Source organism: Carcharhinus amblyrhynchos, unplaced genomic scaffold (assembly GCF_965287045.1).
Source record: "Carcharhinus amblyrhynchos unplaced genomic scaffold, sCarAmb.v2.hapA scaffold_491, whole genome shotgun sequence".
Taxonomy (NCBI): domain Eukaryota; kingdom Metazoa; phylum Chordata; class Chondrichthyes; order Carcharhiniformes; family Carcharhinidae; genus Carcharhinus; species Carcharhinus amblyrhynchos.
Genome location: NW_027650231.1, coordinates 54 through 24905, shown reverse-complemented (window position 1 = coordinate 24905; position 24852 = coordinate 54). Strand labels below are relative to the sequence as shown.

Below are 24852 nucleotides of genomic sequence, written 5' to 3'. Positions count from 1 at the left end.
ATGACCGACAGACTGAGTGAGACTGAATGACGGACAGACTGAGTGAGGGTGAATGACTGACAGACTGAGTGAGGGTGAATGACGGACAGACTGAGTGAGACTGAATGACTGACAGACTGAGTGAGACTGAATGACTGACAGACTGAGTGAGACTGAATGACGGACAGACTGAGTGAGACTGAATGACGGACAGACTGAGTGAGACTGAATGACTGACAGACTGAGTGAGACTGAATGACTGACAGACTGAGTGAGACTGAATGACGGACAGACTGAGTGAGACTGAATGACGGACAGACTGAGTGAGACTGAATGACTGACAGACTGAGTGAGACTGAATGACGGACAGACTGAGTGAGACTGAATGACGGACAGACTGAGTGAGGCTGATAAATGTATCAAGTGTGCGGGGCTGACTGACTGACTGAGGAAGCCAGGTCGACTGACCGACTGATTGAGTCAGACAGGCAGGCAGAAAGAGAAATGCAGACTGACCGAGTGAGTGAGACTGACTGACTGAGGATGCCAGGCCCACTGTCCGACTGAGTGAGTCAGACAGAATCACCAAGCGAATGAGGCCGCTTCTCCCCGGCAGGAATATGAGAACAACTGAAATAAAAATGCAACGTGCACCATTATCTAGCACAATATCAAAATAAACACTCACATGGACCGCAGGCATTAATATCAAACCCAATAAAGCAATTCATTGCTCGAAAATGCTCATGGATCTTATTAACTATGCAGAGTGTAACAATGAACTGAAAGTTTATTCAACTGTGTGTGCTTAGGAAGTTCTGTGTATCCTGGTAACTAACACTTCGTTTTGCCACTTAGAATTGCGTATTTTCACCTGTATATTGACTATCAGGCTGGTTTTAAATTCACTGCAACGAAAGAAAAATATCGCGGTGTTACCGGGTGGAATGTAAAATGATAATCTAAGGCAACAGCTGATACACTGTCCAATGTTACAATTAATTGTGAATTGATCATAGAATTCGCTGTCACAGGAATACACCGACTAACAGAATCTTATACCCGGAAGGGTGACATCACTCTCCATCAATTCCAGCCTCCTGAGTTATGGAGACATGCACCAGTGGATTTCTGATTCTGGACCCTAGGCTCACAGGAAATCTATAACCATTATGTTGTTGTTATTGTCGTCTTGCTGTGTACCACTTCATTACACTTATTCATCACTGTTAGTATCAATGTAAAATAAAAGCAGCAGGGAGTCCTCATAACTCTTGCTGCGTTAACTGAATATGAATAAAAACAAAGCCTCTTATGTTTCCTGGTCTCAATTTTACTGCGAGAATTTCCATGGAGAATTCAGTCACTGCAAACTGACGGGTTGTGGAAAACACACGAGCACATATGGAGGGATAACTAAGAAATCAAAATCCCCTTTCTTTAATGGTCTCTTTTTGGTGGGACTTTGGGGGGGTGGGGAGTCGGTGGGGTAGATTGAGAATCAAAACTGTTTACATTAAACCCACTCTCTGTCCCTCACACTTGGCACACAGCTCACCGGTTATCAATTGTAATCTGCAATCTGATTAACACTTGAATTTGTTGTCACAATAAAACAAACAATTGCATCCTTTATAGTTTGCAGCTGTTAAATGTGAGGCTGCCATATCCCTCAGGGGAAACTGGTCACAGCAGGTTTACAACCGATATAAAATAATGAATCATCTAAAATCACAATAAATACATTTCAGAGCAATTATCATGTTATATATTAAAGGTCAGAGGTTAAGAAAAAAGTAAAACATATAGCAATTAAAACACTTTAAAGCAATGTTGGAATTTGAGGAGGTAAAGGTTACAATGGTGAAGAGGAAAACATTGGAATCAATTTTGGTGTCACTCAACATGCTTACCTCATCCAGATATGCACTTTGCTGCGCTGTCAGCTTTTCAGCCATCATGAGTCAGTGGATTTGATGTTATATTTACCGCCAAACCTGGATTTACTCAAAATGCTGATCTCTGCGAGACATGCACGTTGCCGCATTATCAGAGTTTTGGCTGTAAACTGTCAATAGCATTGAGAGAATCTTTGGAAACAAATGAGGAGGGTGTAAAATGATGAACTTGGTGAAAGATTTTCTTTTGGAAAGTGAAAACTTTTCACTCATTACTGAAATGCCAAATTTTTGGTGATATCTTTGTGAAAATCGTCAGAAACAGTTCTGGATTTGCGCAAAATGCTTTTCTCATCAGGTTATGAAACTTGGCGTAAGATCTGACTTTTGGCAACAGAGACTGACTGGCATTCAGCAACTCTTTGGATATCTATGTTGTTCTATCGACAATTCTTCGCGCAGTCAGAGAATGAGTGCAATATCAGATTGTGAGCATGAACAGCTCATTTGGTTTGAGGAAAAGTGCATATCCTGAAGAGATCAGCATTTTGAGTAAATCCAGGTTTGGCGGTAAATATAACATCAAATCCACTGACTCATGAAGGCTGAAAAGCTGACAGCACAGCAAAGCCCATATCTGGATGAGGTAAGCATGTTGAGTGACACCAAAATTGATTCCAATGTTTTCCTCGTTGCCATTGCATCCTTAAACTCCTCAAATTCTAACATAGCGGCAAAGTGCATATCTCAGTGAGATAAGCATTTTAGTAATTTCACATATGATTCCAATTATTTCCTCAACCCAAATGAGCTGTTCCCTCTCACAATCTGATATTGCACTCATTCTCTGACTGCGCGAAGAATTGTGGGTAGAAGAACATAGATTTCCAAAGAGTTGCTGAATGCCAGTGTGTCTCTGCTGCCAAAAGCCAGATCTTTCGCCAAGTTCCATAAATAGATGAGTAAAGCATTTTGATCAAATCCAGGACTGTTTCTGACGATTTCCTCCAAGATATCTCCAAAAATTTGATATTTCAGTAAAGAGTGAAAAGTTTTCAGTTTCCAAAAGAAAATCTTTCACCAAGTTCATCATTTCACTCCCTCCTCATTTGTCTCCAAAGATTCTCTCAATGCTATTGACAATTTACAGCCAAAACTTTGATAATGCGGCAAAGTGCATATCCCTAAGAGATCAGTATTTTGAGTAAATCCAGGTTTGGCGGTAAATATAACATCAAATCCAGTGACTCATGATGGCTGAAAAGCTGACAGCGCAGCAAAGTGCATGTCTGGATGAGGTAAGCATGTTGACTGACAACAAAATTGATTCCAATGTTTTCCTCTATGCCGTTGTAACCTTAACCTCCACAAATTCCAACATTGCGGCAAGATGCATACCTCAGTGAGATAAGCATGTTATTAATTTCACATGTGATTCCAATTGTTTCCTCAAACCAAATGAGCTGTACCCGCTCACAGCCTGATATTGCACTCATTCTCTGACTGCGCGAAGAATTGTCGATAGAACAACATAGATATCCAAAGAGTTGCTGAATGCCAGTCAGTCTCTGTTGCCAAAAGTCAGATCTTACGCCAAGTTTCCTAACCTGATGAGAAAAGCATTTTGAGCAAATCCAGAACTCTATCTGACGATTTCCACAAAGATATCTCCAAAAATTTGATATTTCAATAAAGAGTAAAAAGTTTTCACTTTCCAAAAGAAAATCTTTCACCAAGTTCAACATTTTACTCCCTCCTCATTTGTTTCCAAAGAATCTCTCAATGCTATTGACACTTTACAGCAAAACTCTGAGAATTGTGGGTAGAACAACATAGACTTCCAAAGTGTTGCTGAATGCCAGTGAGTCTCTGCTGCCAAAAGCCAGATCTTTCACCAAGTTTCATAAATAGATGAGTAAAGCATTTTGATCAAATCCAGGACTGTTTCTGACGATTTCCTCCAAGATATCTCCAAAAATTTGATATTTCAGTAAAGAGTGAAAAGTTTTCAGTTTCCAAAAGAAAATCTTTCACCAAGTTCATCATTTCACTCCCTCCTCATTTGTCTCCAAAGATTCTCTCAATGGAATTGACAATTTACAGCCAAAACTTTGATAATGCGGCAAAGTGCATATCCCGAAGAGATCAGCATTTTGAGTAAATCCAGGTTTGGCGGTAAATATAACATCAAATCCACTGACTCATGTAGTCTGAAAAGCTGACAGCGCAGCAAAGTCCATATCTGGATGAGGTAAGCATGTTGAGTGACACCAAAATTGATTCCAATGTTTTCCTCGTTGCCATTGTAACCTTAACCTCCACAAATTCTAACTTAACGGCAAAGTGCATATCTCAGTGAGATAAGCATTTTAGTAATTTCACATATGATTCCAATTATTTCCTCAACCCAAATGAGCTGTTCCCTCTCTCAATCTGATATTGCACTCATTCTCTGACTGCGCGAAGAATTGTGGATAGAACATCATTGATATCCAAAGAGTTGCTGAATGCCAGTCAGTCTCTGTTGCCAAAAGTCAGATCATACGCCAAGTTTCATAACCTGATGAGAAAAGCATTTTGAGCAAATCCAGGATTGTTTCTGACGATTTCCACAAAGATATCTCCAAAAATTTGATATTTCAGTAAAGAGTGAAAAGTTTTCACTTTCCACAAGACAATCTTTCACCAAGTTCATCATTTTACTCCCTCCTCATTTGTTTCGAAAGATTCTCTCAATGCTATTGACACTTTACAGCCAAAACTCTGGTAATGCGGCAAACTGCATATCTCGAAGAGATCAGTATCTTGAGTAAATCCAGGTTTGGCGGTAAATATAACATCAAATATACTGACTCATGTAGGCTGAAAAGCTGACAGCGCAGCAAAGTGCATATCTGGATGGAGTAAGCATGTTGTGCGACACCAAAATTGATTCCAATGTTTTCCTCGTTGCCATTGCATCCTTAAACTCCTCAAATTCTAACATAGCGGCAAAGTGCATATCTCAGTGAGATAGGCATTTTAGTAATTTCACATATGATTCCAATTATTTCCTCAAACCAAATGAGCTGTTCCCTCTCACAATCTGATATTGCACTCATTCTCTGACTGCGCGAAGAATTGTGGGTAGAACAACATAGATTTCCAAAGAGTGGCTGAATGCCAGTGAGTCTCTGCTGCCAAAAGCCAGATCTTTCACCAAGTTTCATAACCAGGTGAGAAAAGCATTTTGAGCAATTCCAGGACTGTTTCTGACGATTTCCACAAAGATATCTCCAAAAATTTGATATTTCAGTAAAGAGTGAAAAGTTTTCACTGTCCAAAAGAAAATCTTTCACCAAGTTCATCATTTCACTCCCTCCTCATTTGTTTCCAAAGATTCTCTCAATGCTATTGACACTTTACAGCCAAAGCTCTGGTAATGCGGCAAACTGCATATCTCGAAGAGATCAGTATTTTGAGTAAATCCAAGTGTGGCGGTAAATATAACATCAAATCCACCAAAATTGATTGCAATGTTTTCCTGTTTACCATTGTATCCTTAACCTCCACAAATTCTAACTTAACGGCAAAGTGCATATCTCAGTGAGATAAGCATTTTAGTAATTTCACTTTTGATTCCAATTATTTCCTCAAACCAAACGAGCTATTCATGCTCACAATCTGATATTGCACTCATTCTCTGACTGTGCGAAGAATTGTGGGTAGAAGAACATAGATTTCCAAAGAGTTGCTGAATGCCAGTGAGTCTCTGCTGCCAAAAGCCAGATCTTTCACCAAGTTTCATAAATAGATGAGTAAAGCATTTTGATCAAATCCAGGACTGTTTCTGACGATTTCCTCCAAGATATCTCCAAAAATTTGATATTTCAGTAAAGAGTGAAAAGTTTTCAGTTTCCAAAAGAAAATCTTTCACCAAGTTCATCATTTCACTCCCTCCTCATTTGTCTCCAAAGATTCTCTCAATGCTACTGACACTTTACAGCCAAAACTTTGATAATGCGGCAAAGTGCATATCCCGAAGAGATCAGCATTTTGAGTAAGTCCAGGTTTGGCGGTAAATATAACATCAAATCCAGTGACTCATGATGGCTGAAAAGCTGACAGCACAGCAAAGTGCATATCTGGATGAGGAAAGCATGTTGAGTGACACCAAAATTGATTGCAATGTTTTCCTCTATGCCATTGTAACCTTAACCTCCACAAATTCCAACATTGCGGCAAAGTGCATTCCTCAGTGAGATAAGCATGTTATTAATTTCACATGTGATTCCAATTGTTTCCTCAAACCAAATGAGCTGTACCCGCTCACAGCCTGATATTGCACTCATTCTCTGACTGCGCGAAGAATTGTCGATAGAACAACATAGATATCCAAAGAGTTGCTGAATGCCAGTCAGTCTCTGTTGCCAAAAGTCAGATCATACTCCAAGTTTCATAACCTGATGAGAAAAGCATTTTGAGCAAATCCAGAACTGTTTCTGACGATTTCCAGAAAGATATCTCCAAAAATTTGATACTTCAGTAAAGAGTAAAAAGTTTTCACTTTCCAAAAGAAATTCGTTCACCAAGTCCATCATTTTACTCCCTCCTCATTTGTTTCCAAAGATTCTCTCAAGTCTATTGACACTTTACAGCCAGAACTCTGATAATGCGGCAAACTGCATATCTCGAAGAGATCAGTATTTTGAGTAAATCCAGGTTTGGCGGTAAATATAACATCAAATCCACTGACTCATGAAGGCTGAAAAGCTGACAGCGCAGCAAAGTGCATATCTGGATGAGGTAAGCATGTTGAGTGACACCAAAATTGATTCCAATGTTTTCCTCGTTGCCATTGCATCCTTAAACTCCTCAAATTCTAGCATAGCGGCAGAGTGCATATCTCAGTGAGATAAGCATTTTAGTAATTTCACATATGATTCCAATTATTTCCTCAACCCAAATGAGCTGTTCCCTCTCACAATCTGATATTGCACTCATTCTCTGACTGCGCGAAGAATTGTGGGTAGAAGAACATAGATTTCCAAAGAGTTGCTGAATGCCAGTGTGTCTCTGCTGCCAAAAGCCAGATCTTTCGCCAAGTTCCATAAATAGATGAGTAAAGCATTTTGATCAAATCCAGGACTGTTTCTGACGATTTCCTCCAAGATATCTCCAAAAATTTGATATTTCAGTAAAGAGTGAAAAGTTTTCAGTTTCCAAAAGAAAATCTTTCACCAAGTTCATCATTTCACTCCCTCCTCATTTGTCTCCAAAGATTCTCTCAATGCTATTGACAATTTACAGCCAAAACTTTGATAATGCGGCAAAGTGCATATCCCGAAGAGATCAGCATTTTGAGTAAATCCAGGTTTGGCGGTAAATATAACATCAAATCCACTGACTCATGTAGGCTGAAAAGCTGACAGCGCAGCAAAGTGCATATCTGGATGAGGAAAACATGTTGAGTGACACCAAAATTGATTCCAATGTTTTCCTCTATGCCATTGTAACCTTAACCTCCTCAAATTCCAACATTGCGGCAAAGTGCATACGCCAGTGAGATAAGCATGTTATTAATTTCACATGTGATTCCAATTGTTTCCTCAAACCAAATGAGCTGTACCCGCTCACAGCCTGATATTGCACTCATTCTCTGACTGCGCGAAGAATTGTGGATAGAACATCATAGATATCCAAAGAGTTGCTGAATGCCAGTCAGTCTCTGTTGCCAAAAGTCAGATCATACGCCAAGTTTCATAACCTGATGAGAAAAGCATTTTGAGCAAATCCAGAACTGTTTCTGACGATTTCCAGAAAGATATCTCCAAAAATTTGATACTTCAGTAAAGAGTAAAAAGTTTTCACTTTCCAAAAGAAATTCGTTCACCAAGTCCATCATTTCACTCCCTCCTCATTTGTTTCCAAAGATTCTCTCAAGTCTATTGACACTTTACAGCCAAAACTCTGAGAATGCGTCAAACTGCATATCTCGAAGAGATCAGTATTTTGAGTAAATCCAGGTTTGGCGGTAAATATAACATCAAATCCACTGACTCATGAAGGCTGAAAAGCTGACAGCGCAGCAAAGTGCATATCTGGATGAGGTAAGCATGTTGAGTGACACCAAAATTGATTCCAATGTTTTCCTCGTTGCCATTGTAACCTTAACCTCCTCAAATTGTAACATAGCGGTAAAGTGCATACCTCAGAGAGATATACATTTTAGTGATTTCACATATGATTCCAAATGTTTCCTCAAACCAAATGAGCTGTTCCCACTCACAATCTGATATTGCACTCATTCTCTGACTGCGCGAAGAATTGTGTGTAGAACAACATAGATTTCCAAAGAGTTGTTGAATGCCAGTGAGTCACTGCTGCCAAATGCCAGATCTTTCGCCCAACTTCATAAGTAGATGAGTAATGCATTCTGATCAAATCCAGGACTGTTTCTGACGATTTCCTCCAAGATATCTCCAAAAATTTGATATTTCAGGAAAGAGTGAAAAGTTTTCACATTCCAAAAGAAAATCATTCTCCAAGTTCATCATTTTACTCCCTCCTCATTTTTTTCCAAAGATTCTCTCAATGCTATTGACACTTTACAGCCAAAACTCTGATAAAGCGGCAAAGTGCATATCCCGAAGAGATCAGCATTTTGAGTAAATCCAGGTTTGGCGGTAAACAAAACATTAAATCCACTGACTGATGTATGCTGAAAAGCTGACAGCACAGCAAAGTGCATATCTGGATGAGGAAAACATGTTGAGTGACACCAAAATTGATTGCAATGTTTTCCTCTTCACCATTGTATCCTTAACCTCCACAAATACTGACTAACGGCAAAGTGCATATCTCAGTGAGATAAGCATTTTAGTAATTTCACATATGATTCCAATTATTTCCTCAACCCAAATGAGCTGTTCCCTCTCACAATCTGATATTGCACTCATTCTCTGACTGCGCGAAGAATTGTGGGTAGAACAACATAGATTTCCAAAGAGTTGCTGAATGCCAGTGAGTCTCTGCTGCCAAAAGCCAGATCTTTCACCAAGTGAAAATGCAGATGTATGGGATTGGTGGTAATTTAGGTACTTGGATCAGGAATTGGTTAGCAGATAGGAGACAGAGGGTGGTGGTTGATGGTAATTATTCATCATGGAGTTCGGTTACGAGTGGTGTGCCTCAGGGATCTGTTTTGGGGCCACTGCTGTTCGTAATCTTTATTAATGATCTGGATGAGGGTATAGTTGGGTGGATTAGTAAGTTTGCTGATGACACCAAAGTCGGAGGTGTGGTAGATTGTGAGGAAGGGTGTCGAAGTTTGCAGGGTGACTTGGACAGGTTGCAGAGCTGGGCCGCGAGGTGGCGGATGGAGTTTAATGCGGAGAAGTGTGAGGTAATCCATTTCGGTAGGAATAACAGATGTGTTGAGTATAGGGCTAACGGGAGGACTTTGAATAGAGTGGAGGAGCAGAGGGATCTAGGTGTATGTGTACATAGATCCCTGAAAGTTGGGAATCAAGTAGATAAGGTTGTTAAGAAGGCGTACGGTGTCTTGGCGTTTATTGGTAGGGGGATTGAATTTAGGAGTCGCAGCGTCATGTTGCAACTGTACACAACTCTGGTGCGGCCGCACTTGGAGTACTGTGTGCAGTTCTGGTCCCCACATTACAGGAAGGATGTGGAGGCTTTGGAGAGGGTGCAGAGGAGGTTTACCAGGATGTTGCCTGGTATGCAGGGGAGGTCCTATGAGGAGAGACTGAGGGATTTGGGGTTGTTTTCACTGGAAAGAAGGCGGCTAAGAGGGGATCTTATAGAAACATATAAGATGATTAGAGGTTTAGATAGGGTGGATGGTGATAGCCTGTTTCCTCGGATGGAGAAATCTAGCACGAGGGGGCATGGCTTTAAATTAAGGGGGGGTAGTTATAGGACGGATGTCAGGGGCAGGTTCTTTACCCAGAGGGTGGTGAGGGACTGGAATGCCCTGCCTGCTGCAGTTGTAAATGCGCCTAGTTTGGGGGCGTTTAAGAGATTGGTGGATAGGTTTATGGACGAAAAAGGAGTGGTTTAGATTAGTGGGTCAATGTTTTTTTTTTAAAAATAAGACTGGTCGGCGCAACATTGTGGGCCGAAGGGCCTGTTCCGCGCTGTAATGTTCTATGTTCTATGTTCTATGTTCTAAGTTTCATAAATAGATGAGTAAAGCATTTTGATCAAATCCAGGACTGTTTCTGACGATTTCCTCCAAGATATCTCCAAGAATTTGATATTTCAGTAAAGAGTGAAAAGTTTTCAGTTTCCAAAAGAAAATCTTTCACCAAGTTCATCATTTAACTCCCTCCTCATTTGTCTCCAAAGATTCTCACAATGCTATTGACAATTTACAGCCAAAACTCTGATAATGCGGCAAAGTGCATATCTCGAAGAGATCAGTATTTTGAGTAAATCCAGGTTTGGCGGTAAATATAACATCAAATCCACTGACTCATGTAGGCTGAAAAGCTGACAGCGCAGCAAAGTGCATATCTGGATGAGGTAAGCATGTTGAGTGACACCAAAATTGAATCCAATGTTTTCCTCTTCACCATTGTATCCTTAAACTCCTCAAATTCTAATATAGCGGCAAAGTGCATATCTCAGTGAGATAAGCATTTTAGTAACTTCACATATGATTCCAATTATTTCCTCAACCCAAATGAGCTGTTCCCGCTCACAATCTGATATAGCACTCATTCTCTGACTGCGCGAAGAATTGTGGGTAGAAGAACATAGATTTCCAAAGAGTTCCTGAATGCCAGTCAGTCTCTGTTGCCAAAAGTTGGATCTTACGCCAAGTTTCATAACCTGATAAGAAAAGCATTTTGAGCAAATCCAGAACTGTTTCTGACGATTTTCACAAAGATATCTCCAAAAATTTGGCATTTCAGTAATGAGTGAAAAGTTTTCACTTTCCAAAAAAAACTTTCACCAAGTTCATCATTTTACACCCTCCTCATTTGTTTCCAAAGATTCTCTCAAGTCTATTGACACTTTATAGCCAAAACTCTGATAATGCGGCAACGTGCAAATCTCAAAGAGATCAGCATTTTGAGTAAATCCAGGTTTGGCGGTAAATATAACATCAAATCCACTGACTCATGTAGGCTGAAAAGCTGACAGCGCAGCAAAGTGCATATCTGGATGAGGTAAGCATGTTGAGTGACACCAAAATTGATTCCAATGTTTTCCTCGTTGCCATTGCATCCTTAAACTCCCCAAATTCTGACATAGCGGCAAAGGGAGGTGATGTGGTCGGCGCAACTTGTGGGCCGAAGGGCCTGTTTGTGCTGTAGTGTTCTATGTTCTATGTTCTATGTTCTAAAGTGCATATCTCAGTGAGATAAGCATTTTAGTAAATTCACATATGATTCCAATTGTTTTCTCAACCCAAATGAGCTGTTCCCGCTCACAATCTGTTTTTGTACTCATTCTCTGACTGCGCGAAGAATTGTCGATAGAACAACACAGATTTCCAAAGAGTTGCTGAATGCCAGTCAGTCTCTGTTGCCAAAAGTCAGATCTTTCGCCAAGTTTCATAACCTGATGAGAAAACCCATTTTGAGCAAATCCAGAACTGTTTCTGACGATTTCCACAATGACATCTCCAAAAATTTGATATTTCAGTAAAGAGTGAAAAGTTTTCACTTTCCAAAAGAAAATCTTTCACCAAGTTCATAATTTTACTCCCTCCTCATTTGTTTCCAAAGATTCTCTCAAGACTTTACAGCCAAAACTCTGATAATGCGGCAAAGTGCATATCTCGAAGACATCAGCATTTTCAGTAAATCCAGGTTTGGCGGTAAATATAACATCAAATCCACTGACTCATGTAGGCTGAAAAGCTGGCAGAACAGCAAAGTGCCTATCTGGATGAGGTAAACATGTTGAGTGACATCAAAATTGATTCCAATGTTTTCCTCTACACCATTGTAAACTTAACCTCCACAAATTCTAACATAGTGGCAAAGTGCATATCTCAGTGAGATAAGCATTTTAGTAATTTCTGATATGATTCCAATTATTTCCTCAAACCAAATGAGCTGTTCCCGCTCACAATCTGACATTGCACTCATTCTCTGACTGCGCGAAGAATTATGGGTAGAACAACATAGATTTCCAAAGAGTTCCTGAATGCCAGTCAGTTTCTGTTGCCAAAAGTCAGATCTTACGCCAAGTTTCATAACCTGATGAGAAAAGCATTTTGAGCAAATCCAGAACTGTTTCTGACGATTTTCACAAAGATATCTCCAAAAATTTGATATTTCAGTAATGAGTGAAAAGTTTTCACTTTCCAAAAGAAAATCTTTCACCAAGTTCATCATTTCACTCCCTCCTCATTTGTGTCCAAAGATTCTCTCAATGCTATTGACACTTTACAGCCAAAACTCTGATAATGCGGCAAAATGCATATCTCGAAGAGATCAGCATTTTGAGTAAATCCAGGTTTGGCGGTAAATATAACATCAAATCCATTGACTCATGAAGGCTGAAAAGCTGACAGAGCAGCTTAGTGCATATCTGGATGAGGTAAGCATGTTGAGTAACACCAGAATTGTTTCCAATGTTTTCCTCTCCCATTGTAACGTGAATCTCCACAAATTCTAACTTTGCGGCAAAGTGCATATCTCGGTGAGATAAGCATTTTAGTCATCCCACATTTGATTCCAATTATTTCCTCAAACCAAATGAGCTGTTCCCGCTCACAATCTGATATTGCACTCATCCTCTAACTGCGCGAAGAATTGTCGATAGAACAACATAGATATCCAAAGAGTTGCTGAAAGCCAGTCAGTCTCTGTTGCCAAAAGTCAGATCTTTCACCAAGTTTCATAAATAGATGAGTAAAGCATTTTGAGCAAATCCAGAACTGTTCCTGACGATTTCCACAAAGATATCTCCAAAAATTTGATATTTCAGTAAAGAGTGAAAAGTTTACACTTTCCAAAAGAAAATCTTTCACCAAGTCCATCATTTCATTCCCTCCTCATTTGTTTCCAAAGATTCTCTCAAGTCTATTGACACTTTACAGCAAAACTCTGATAATGCGGCAAAGTGCATATCCCGAAGAGATCAGTATTTTGAGTAAATCCAGGTTTGGCGGTAAATATAACATCAAATCCTCTGACTCATGAAGGCTGAAACGCTGACAGCGCAGCAAAGTGCATATCTGGATGAGGTAAGCATGTTGAGTGAGACCAAAATTGAATCCAATGTTTTCCTCTTCACCATTGTAACCTTAACCTCCACAAATTCTGACATAGCGGCAAAGTGCATATCACAGTGAGATAAGCATTTCAGTAATTTCACATCTGATTCCAATTATTTCCTCAAACCAAATGAGCTGTTCCCGCTCACAATCTGATATTGCACTCATTCTCTGACTGCGCGAAGAATTGTGGGTAGAACAACATAGATTTCCAAAGAGTTGCTGAATGCCAGAGAGTCTCTGTTGCCAAAAGTCAGATCTTACGCCAAGTTTCATAACCTGATGAGAAAAGCATTTTGAGCAAATCCAGAATTGTTTCTGACGATTTCCACCAAGATATCTCCAAAAATTTGATTTTTCAGTATAGAGTGAAAAGTTTTCACTTTCCAAAAGAAAATCTTTCAACAAGTTCATCATTTCAGTCCTTCCTCATTTGTTTCCAAACTTTCTCTCAATGCTTTTGACACTTTAAAGCCAAAACTCTGATATTACGGCAAAATGCATATCTCGAAGAGATCAGCATTTTGAGTAAATCAAGAGATCCGTCATTTTGGCAGAACCAACGGGATGAACGAGTACACTATCAAGGGCAGAAGTCTGAGTAGTGTTGAAGAGCAGAAGGATCTAGGGGTCCGGGTCCTCAGGACTCTTAAATCGGCCTCGCAGGTGGAGGAGGTGGTCAAGAAGGCGTATGGTGTACTGGCCTTCATTAATCGAGGGATTGAGTTTAGGAGTCGGGAGGTAATGCTGCAACTTTATAAGACCCTTGTCAGGCCTCATTCGGAGTACTGTGCGCAGTTCTGGTTGCCTCACTATAGGAAAGATGTAGAAGCTATTGAGAGGGTACAGAGGAGATTTACAAGGATGTTGCCTGGACTGGGAGGCATGCCTTATGAAGTTAGGTTGAGGGAGCTTGACTCTTTTCCCTGGAGAGACGAAGGTTGAGAGGCGACCTGATAGAAGTTTACAAAATGTCGAGAGGAATAGATAGGGTGGACTCTCAGAGGCTATTTCCCCAGGTTGAAATGGTTGCTACGAGAGGACACAGATTTAAGGTGCAAGGAGGGAAGTTCAGAAGTGATGTTAGGGGTAAGTTTTTCACTCAGAGGGTGGTGAGTGGATGGAATCGGCTGCAGTCAGTGGTGGTGGAGGCGAACTCGCTGGGGTCTTTTAAAAGACTTCTGGATGAGTATATGGGGTTTAATGAGATTGAGGGTTATAGATAGGTCTGTCGGTTGGTAGGTGTTGATGTGATCGGTGCAACTCGTGGGCCGAAGGGCCTGTTTGTGCTGTAGTGTTCTATGTTCTAAATCCAGGTTTGGCGGTAAATATAACATCAAATCCACTGACTCATGTAGGCTGAAAAGCTGACAGAGCAGCAAAGTGCATATCTGGATGAGGTAAGCATGTTGAGTAACACCAGAATTGTTTCCAATGTTATCCTCTCCCATTATAACGTGAAACTCCACAAATTCTAACTTTGCGCAAAGTGCATATCTCAGTGAGATAAGCATTTCAGTCATCCCACATTTGATTCCAATTATTTCCTCAAACCAAATGAGCTGTTCCCGCTCACAATCTGATATTGCACTCATTCACTGACTGTGTGAAGAATTGTGGGTAGAACAACATAGATTTCCAAAGAGTTGCTGAATGCCAGTGAGTCTCTGTTGCCAAAAGTCAGATCTTTCGCCAAGTTTCATAACTAGATGAGAAAAGCATTTTGAGCGAATGCAGAACTGTTTCTGACGATTTCCACAAGCATATCTCCGAAATTTCATGTTTCAGTGTAAAGTGAATACATTTCAGTTTCACTTCATCATATCACTCCTTCCTCATCTGTTTCCAAAGATTCTCTCAACGCCATTGACACTTGACTGCGTAAACTCTGTGATTGCGGCTAATTGCATATCTCGAAGAGATCAGCATTTTGAGTAAATCCAGGTTTGGCGGTAAGTATAACATCAAATCCACTGACTCATGTTGGCTGAAAAGCTGACGTTGCAGCAACGTGCATATCTGGATGAGGTAAGCATGTTGAGTAACACCAAAATTGATTCCAATGTTTTCCTCAATACCATTTCAACCTTAAACGCCACAAATTTTAACAAAGTGCATATCTCGGTGAGATAAGCATTTTAGCAAACCCACATTTGATTCCAATAATTTCCTCAATGCCAATGAAGTATTCCTGCCGAAAATCTGATATTACACTCAGTGTATGACTGCGCGAAGAATTCTGGGTAGATCAACATAGATTTCCAAAGGGTCGCTGAATGCCAGTCAGTCTCTGTTGCCAAAAGTCAGATCCCTCGCGAAGTTCCATAACTGAATGAGAAAACATTTTGAGCTGATCAGAATTGTTTCCGACGATTTCCACAATGTTATCTCCAAAAATTTGATATTTCAGTAAAGAGTGAAAAGTTTTCAGTTTCTAAAAGAAAATCTTTCACCAAGTTCATCATTTCACTCCCTCCTCATTTGTTTCCAAAGATTCTCTCAATGCTATTGACACTTTACAGCCAAAACTCTGATATTGCGGCAAAGTGCATATCTCGAGGAGAAACCCTGTACACACCTGGCAGGATCCTGATACGCTGCGAAACCCTGTGCACACCTGGCAGGATCCTGATACACTGTGAAACCCTGTACACACCTGGCAGGATCCTGATACACTGAAACCCTGTACACACCCGGCAGGATCCTGATACACTGTGAAACCCTGTACACACCCGGCAGGATCCTGATACGCTGCGAAACCCTGTACACACCTGGCAGGATCCTGATACACTGTGAAACCCTGTACACACCCGGCAGGATCCTGATACGCTGCGAAACCCTGTGCACACCTGGCAGGATCCTGATACACTGTGAAACCCTGTACACACCCGGCAGGATCCTGATACACTGTGAAACCCTGTACACACCTGGCAGGATCCTGATACACTGTGAAACCCTGTACACACCTGGCAGGATCCTGATACACTGAAACCCTGTACACACCCGGCAGGATCCTGATACACTGTGAAACCCTGTGCACACCTGGCAGGATCCCGATACACTGTGAAACCCTGTACACACCTGGCAGGATCCTGATACACTGTGAAACCCTGTACACACCTGGCAGGATCCTGATACACTGTGAAACCCTGTACACACCTGGCAGGATCCTGATACACTGTGAAACCCTGTACACACCTGGCAGGATCCTGATACACTGTGAAACCCTGTACACAGCCGGCAGAATGCTGATACACAGCCTGGCTGGATCCTGGAGTGCTGTGCGCACTCTCAGGTTGCTGAGATGGAGGTGCATTTTCATACGGACGCATGTGGCATACAATTTTCTCCCTCCGACTGTGCACAACATCACAAATAAAAATAGTAAAATTCTGCTTTGATAGCATTCAGCCGCTGAGCAATCTGTGCCCCAACTCCTAACAATATCCAGAACTCAGCTGGGGAAACATCACTGAAGAATTCAAACATTGAACGACTGGAATCTCCATTGTTGTGCAATCAGGATCACGTGGGGATTTGTACTGTCTACAATACACGGCAGCTTGGGTAGTATTCACAATTAGAGAGAAAATATTACCGGAATAGAGATCTGTATTCAAATACAGATAGAATCAAGTAAGGATATGAACATTTTCTTAGCTTTTGTTCACTTTCAAATAAGATTCCCATTAACTTTTTAATGAATTAAATCTGTTTTCAGTATAGTGGTTTTGAGAAGTTACTTATTAACGCTAATAACAAAAAAACACATTTTCTCTCTGTTCTGATTGAAGATCTCCAACAGAAACACAAGGAGACACTCCGGGTACAAACTGAAACTCTGAGAGTGAACACTATCCTCATAAAGGAGAAGGTTAAGATTTTCCAGCTGGTTGATCGATACGCTGAGCTAACGGTTATTTCCAATGTTCGAGATCGGACACTTGTTGAACATGAACTGCTGGCAAGAGGCCGAGACCATGAAGAATGGAGAGTGAAACATCTCCGGAGAGAACTGGAAAAAATCCGAACTGATCAATTGTTCCAGAGCAGCTTTTCCCAGAGAAAATCCAAATCTGGGAATTCAGCAGCAGTGAGCGGAGTCCCGGGAATTGGAAAAACAACAATGGTACAAAAGATTGTTTATGACTGGGCCACTGGGAAAATATACCCACACTTTCAATTTGTCTTCAGTTTTAAATTCCGGGATTTGAACACTATTAACGGGAGAATAACCCTGAGGAATCTGATACTGTTTTTCTACTGTTTTTGTGAGAGGGCATGGGATCCAAGGGCCTTTGGCCTTGTGGATCAAGAACTGGCTTGCCTGCAGAAGGCAGAGAGTGGTTGTGGATGGGTCTTTTTCTGAATGGAGGTCAGTCACCAGTGGAGTGCCCCAGGGATCTGTTCTAGGACCCTTGCTGTTTGTCATTTTCATAAATGACCTGGATGAGGAAGTGGAGGGATGGGTAAGTAAGTTTGCTGATGACACGAAGGTCGGTGGTGTTGTGGATGGTCTGGAAGGATGGCAAAAGTTGCAGCAGGACATAAATAGGATGCAGGACTGGGCGGAGAAGTGGCAGATGGACTTCAACGCGGATAAAAGCGTGGTCGTCCATTTTGGCAGAACCAACGGGATGAACGAGTACACTATCAAGGGCAGGAGTCTTGGTAGTGTTGAAGAACAGAACGATCTTGGGGTCCGGGTCCACAGGACTCTTAAATCGGCCTCGCAGGTGGAGGAGGTGGTCAAGAAGGCGTATGGTGTACTGGCCTTCATTAATCGAGGGATTGAGTTTAGGAGTCGGGAGGTAATGCTGCAACTTTATAAGACCCTTGTCAGGCCTCATTTGGAGTACTGTGCGCAGTTCTGGTCGCCTCACTATAGGAAAGACGTAGAAGCTATTGAAAGGGTACAGAGGAGATTTACAAGGATGTTACCTGGACTGGGAGGCATGCCTTATGAAGTTAGGTTGAGGGAACTGGGTCTCTTTTCCCTGGAGAGACAAAGGTTGAGAGGCGACCTGATAGAGGTTTATAAAATGTTGAGAGGAATAGATAGGGTGGATTCTCAGAAGCTATTTCCCCAGGTTGAAATGGTCGCTACGAGAGGACACAGATTTAAGGTGCGGGGAGGGAGGTTCAGAAGTGATGTTAGGGGTAAGTTTTTCACTCAGAGGGTGGTGAGTGAATGGAATCGGCTGCCGTCAGTGGTGGTGGAGGCGAACTCGCTGGGGTCTTTTAAAAGACTTCTGGATGAGTATATGGGGTTTTATGGGATTGGGGGTTATAGATAGGTGTTGATGTGATCGGCGCAACTTGTGGGCCGAAGGGCCTGTTTGTGCTCTAGTGTTCTATGTTCTATGTTCTACTTTGGGAATATTCTGGGAGAGCTCTGGAAGAACCCAGAGGGATTGCTGTTTTTATATTCGATGGTTTGGATGAATTCAAGGACACGATTGATTTTGCCGACAATCGGAGAAATACAGAACCTCAGTCCATGTGCACAGATCCTGAATTCTGGTGTAAAGTGTCTGACATTGTGCACAGTTTAATACAGCACAAGCTGCTCCCAGGATGTTCAGTGCTAGTGACCAGCCGCCCCACTGCATTACATTTATTAGAAAAGGCTGAGATCAGTGTCTGGGCTGAAATCCTGGGATTTGTTGGTGATGAACGGAAGGAATATTTCAGCAAGTTTTTTGAAGATCAGACGGTGGCAGCAGCTGTTTTCAAACACGTGGAGGAGAACGAGATCCTGTACACCATGTGTTACAACCCTTCCTACTGCTGGATCCTCGCTCTGTCACTGGGTCCCTTCTTTACACAAAGAGACAGGAAACAGCAGCAAGTTCCCAAGACCATCACCCAACTATATTCCTACTATATTTACAACTTTCTGAAAAACCATGGGCGAGAGATTGAAAACCCCCGTGATGTGTTACTGAAGCTTGGTGAGATGGCCTACACAGGAGTCTCCAAGAAGAAGATTGTGTTTAGAAATGGAGATTTGATTGAGTACAATCTACAACCTTCCCAGTTCCTGCCTGGGTTCCTGATGGAACTTTTAGAGAGAGATGATTCTGCCCAGAGTGTGGTTTACACATTCCCACATCTCACCATCCAAGAGTTTGTAGCTGCACTCACACAATTCCTGACTCCAGATCCCAGGGAGATCGGGAAACTCCTCAGTGAAGCTCACAGTGAGGAAGATGGGTGATTTGAGATATTTCTCCGTTTTGTTGCTGGTCTCTCCTCCCCTCAGTCAGCTCGACCCCTGGAGGAGTTTCTAGGTCAATTTCTTCATCAAACAACCTGCCGAGTGATTGACTGGGTGAAGGAGAAGGTTGAAGGGCAGATTGGAGACACAAAGACTGAAACTGGGAAAAGGAAGCTCCTGAACACATTCCACTACCTGTTTGAGTCTCAGAATAGAGCACTGGCTGAGAACACAGTGGGATCTGTGAAAATACTTTCATTTAGGGGATTGCGACTGACCCCGATTGACTGTACAGTCCTGTCTCATGTCATTGGACTCTGTGATACAATAAAACACCTCGATCTGCAGCGATGCTACATTCAGTGTGAAGGGCTCCAGCGGCTGGGACCCGTTCTGCACAAGTGTCAGGAGTTGAGGTAATAGAACATAGAACATAGAACATAGAACATTACAGCGCAGAACAGGCCCTTCGGCCCACGATGTTGCGCCGACCAGTTACAAAAACACTGACCCACTAGCCTATACCAATCCCTTTTCGTCCATAAACCTATCCAGAGATCTCTTAAACGCCCCCAAACTAGACGCATTTACAACTGCAGCAGGCAGGGCATTCCAATCCCTCACCACCCGCTGGGTAAAGAACCTACCCCTGACATCCGTCCTGTAGCTACCCCCCCTTAATTTAAAGCCATGCCCCCTCGTGCTAGCTTTCTCCATCCGAGGAAAAAGGCTATCACTATCCACCCTATCTAAACCTCTAATCATCTTATATGTTTCAATAAGATCCCCTCTTAGCCGCCTTCTTTCCAACAAAAACAACCCTAAATCCCTCAGTCTCTCCTCATAGGACCTCCCCACCATACCAGGCAACATCCTAGTAAACCTCCTCTGCACCCTCTCCAACGCCTCCACATCCTTCTTGTAATGCGGGGACCAGAACTGCACACAGTACTCCAAGTGCGGCCGCACTAGAGTAGTGTACAGTTGCAACATTACACTGCGACTCCTAAATTCAATCCCCCTACCAATAAACGCCAAGACACCGTACGCCTTCTTGACAACCTTATCTACTTGATTCCCAACTTTCAGGGATCTATGTACACACACACCTAGATCCCTCTGTTCATCCACACTATTCAAAGTCCTCCCGTTAGCCCTATACTCGACACATCTGTTGCTCCTACCAAAGTGAATTACCTCACACTTCTCCGCATTAAATTCCATCCGCCACCTCTCGGCCCAGCTCTGCAACCTATCTAAGTCTCCCTGCAGACTATGACACCCTTCCTCACAATCTACCACACCTCCAATTTTGGTGTCATCAGCAAATTTACTAATCCACCCAACTATACCCTCATCCAGATCATTAATAAAAATTACAAACAACAGTGGCCCCAAAACAGATCCCTGAGGCACACCACTCGTAACTGTACTCCATGATGAATATTTACCATCGACCACCACCCTCTGTCTCCTATCTGATAGCCAATTCCTGATCCAACTTCCTAGATTACCCACAATCCCATACATCTGCATTTTCTGCAGAAGCCTACCATGGTGAACCTTATCGAACGTTTGTTTGTTTGGTCTCATAGCGAATATTTTCATTGTTGAGAAGCCATTTCCTTTGATCTAATAAAACAGAGACATGTTCATTCGAGGAAGTCGAGAGGGAAACAATGTCCAATGGTCACAGAGAAAGTGTGGGAGAATGGTGTAAAGTAATAATGCTCATTTCAGAGCAGCTGCAGACATGATGGGCCGATTGGCCTCATTCTGAACCTGTAATAAATCTATGATTCTCTGATAAAACTACATCATTTCAAGAAGGCAGATTCTCGTGGGCAAATAGGCATGGGCAGTAAATGTTGGCAAAACCAGTGATGATCACATTCCTTGAGTGAATGAAAACATTATTGGGATGAATTTTAAATAATTAGAACTGTAAAGGCCTCCCTCCAAAATCTGAAAAAGGATCTTTCCCTCTCCCAACAGAAACCATCTGATTATGTACGATGCTGTACAGAAATTAGTTTCTCTTGTTCGGTACAGCTTACAGTTTGTGTTTAATTATTATCAGGATTATTTTACTGAGCTCTCCCTCTGTTATATATTACAGTAGGTGTGTGTTATATTGGGACAATGTCCCTTTATAAGTCACGTGATCACTGGTGACATCCTCAGTTAGGGTTGGTTTCTGAATCTCTGCATTGCCCTGCCTATACTGGCAGCCTCTGTGAACACCGCCTGAAACTCAGTGTTTCTATCATTCATTGTGAGTCTCTGAATATAAGAAACCATTTTTTTAACCTCTATAAGCCTTATAACGTCAAAAACATTGAATTAAAATGCAGGGACAGTTTAAAGTGAAACCAGGCAGGCAGCTTTATTTAACATGAAGTGAAATTAAAGTGTCAGCCCTTTCTTAGCTCACAAGCACAGAAACACAAATTAAACTTCAACTTGTGAATTATTGTCTAATGCCCACAAACACAAACAAAGTCCAAGATGCTGTATTCTTTATTATCTGTTATCTACACTTACTTTCCTAACAGCAATGATCCATGTACATGTATGTCCAGTGTCTCTGATCCTGCAATCCGTTAACAATTCTACTGATTATTTTATATTGCTTTCACATATGACTCAGATTGCATCAGATGATTTTTGAATATCCGTGTACACCACATCAACAGCAGAACCGTCATTGATCCTTTCTGTTGCAGCTTCCAATTCACAGCAATATAAAGCCAGTTGCAAACGGCATTTTTTTTAACCAACCAATGAATTTAGTTTCCTCTGTGTCAGTATTAGATTTACCATTTCTCTTGATGTCCGTGGTAGGGAAGTTGTTGGAGAGGATTCTTAGAGATAGGATGTATGCGCATTTAGAACAGAACAGGCTCATTAGTGACAGGCAACATGGTTTTGTAAGAGGGAGGTTGTGCCTTACAAATCTGGTGGAATTTTTTGAAGAGGTGACAAAAACGGTTGATGAAGGAAGAGCCGTGGATGTCGTCTACATGGATTTCAGTAAAGCGTTTAACAAAGACCCTCATGGCAGGTTGGTGAAAAAGGTTAAGGCTCATGGGATACAAGGACAGGTGGCGAGATGGACTGAGAACTGGCTTGGTCACAGAAGACAGAGGGTAGCAGTGGGAGGGTCTTTTTCTAGCTGGAGGTCTGTGACCAGTGGTGTTCCGCAGGGCTCTGTACTGGGACCTCTGCTATTTGTGATATATATAAATGATTTGGAAGAGGGAGTAACTGGTGTGATCAGCAAGTTTGCAGATAACACAAAGATGGCTGGACTTGCTGATAGTGATGAACATTTTCAGACAATACAGTATGATATAGATAGGCTGGTAAATTGGGTGAAGAAATGGCAGATGGAATTTAATCCAGATAAATGTGAGGTGATGCATTTTGTAAGAACGAATGTAGGGGGGAGTTATACAATAAATGGCAGAACCATCAAGAGTATAGAAACACAGAAGGACCTAGGTGTGCAAGTCCACAAGTCCTTGAAGGTGGCAGCACTGGTGGAGAAGGTGGTGAAGAAGGCATATGGTATGCTCGCCTTTATAGGAAGGGGTATAGAGTGTAAAAGCTGGAATTTGATGTTGCAGTTGTACAGAACGTTGGTTCATCTACATTTGGAGTACTGCATCCAGTTTTGGTCGCCACACTACCGGAAGGACGTGGAGGCTTTAGAGAGAGTGCAGAGGAGGTTTACCAGGATGCTGCCTGGTATGGAGGGTCTTAGCTACGACGAGAGATTGGGTAAACTGGGGTTGTTCTCCCTGGAAAGACGGAGAATGAGGGGAGACCTATTAGAGGTGTATAAAATTATGAAAGGTATAGATAGGGTGAACATAGAACATAGAACATAGAACATAGAACATAGAACATAGAACACTACAGCACAAACAGGCCCTTCGGCCCACGAGTTGTGCCGATCACATCAACACCTACCAACCTACAGACCTATCTATAACCCTCAATCTCATTAAACCCCATATACTCATCCAGAAGTCTTTTAAAAGACCCCAGCGAGTTCGCCTCCACCACCACTGACGGCAGCCGATTCCATTCACTCACCACCCTCTGAGTGAAAAACTTACCCCTAACATCACTCCTGAACCTCCCTCCCCGCACCTTAAATCTGTGTCCTCTCGTAGCAACCATTTCAACCTGGGGAAATAGCCTCTGAGAATCCACCCTATCTATTCCTCTCAACATTTTGTAAACTTCTATCAGGTCACCTCTCAACCTTCGTCTCTCCAGGGAAAAGAGTCCCAGCTCCCTCAACCTAACTTCATAAGGCATGCCTCCCAGTCCAGGCAACATCCTTGTAAATCTCCTCTGTACCCTCTCAATAGCTTCTACATCTTTCCTATAGTGAGGCAACCAGAACTGCGCACAATACTCCAAATGAGGCCTGACAAGGGTCTTATAAAGTTGCAGCATTACCTCCCGACTCCTAAACTCAATCCCTCGATTAATGAAGGCCAGTACACCATACGCCTTCTTGACCACCTCCTCCACCTGCGAGGCCGATTTAAGAGTCCTGTGGACCCGGACCCCAAGATCCTTCTGCTCTTCAACACTACTCAGACTTCTGCCCTTGATAGTGTACTCGTTCATCCCGTTGGTTCTGCCAAAATGGACGACTACACATTTATCTGCGTTGAAGTCCATCTGCCACTTCTCCGCCCAGTCCTGCATCCTATCTATGTCCTGCTGCAACTTTTGCCATCCTTCCAGACCATCCACAACACGACCAACCTTCGTGTCATCAGCGAACTTACTTACCCATCCCTCCACTTCCTCATCCAGGTCATTTATGAAAATGACAAACAACAAGGGTCCCAGAACAGATCCTTGAGGCACTCCGCTGGTGACTGACATCCATTCAGAAAAAGACCCATCCACAACCACTCTCTGCCTTCTGCAGGCAAGCCAGTTCTGGATCCACAAGGCCAAAGGCCCTTGGATCCCATGGCCTCTCACCTTCTCAAGAAGTCTTGCATGGGGGACCTTATCAAACGCCTTGCTGAAGTCCATGTACACTATGTCCACGGCACTTCCTTCGTCAATGTGTTCAGTCACATTATCGAAGAACTCAACTAGGCTTGTAAGGCACGACCTGCCCTTGACAAATCCATGCTGACTATTCCTGATCATGTCAAACCTCTCCAAATGTTCGTAAATCTTGTCCCTCAGAAGCCTCTCCATCAGCTTACCAACCACTGAGGTCAGACTCACCGGTCGGTAATTTCCCGGGCTATCTCTGTTCCCTTTCTTGAAAATAGGAACTACATCCGCAATCCTCCAATCCTCCGGAACCTCTCCCGTCTCCATTGACGACGCAAAGATCATCGCCAGGGGCTCTGCAATCACTTCCCTCGCCTCCCACAGTATCCTGGGGTACATCCCATCTGGTCCCGGCGACTTATCTACCTTGATAGAATTCAAAAGTTCCAACACATCCTCCTCCTTAATATTCACGTACTCAA

At 42.2% G+C, this 24852-nt stretch overlaps 1 protein-coding gene across 1 annotated transcript in view; it reads left to right on the top strand.

Moving 5' to 3' along the window:
- The window catches only part of LOC145339478 (NACHT, LRR and PYD domains-containing protein 3-like), a gene marked incomplete at its 3' end in the record, with an annotated part of 34860 nt that extends 15111 nt beyond the window's left edge, over positions 1–19749 (top strand). Inside the window, 2 exon segments of the mRNA XM_080183946.1 lie at positions 16908–17392; positions 18539–19749. Coding sequence (XP_080040072.1) covers positions 16908–17392; positions 18539–19749 — 1696 coding nt within the window.
- Between the last annotated feature and the right edge of the window lie 5103 nt (positions 19750–24852).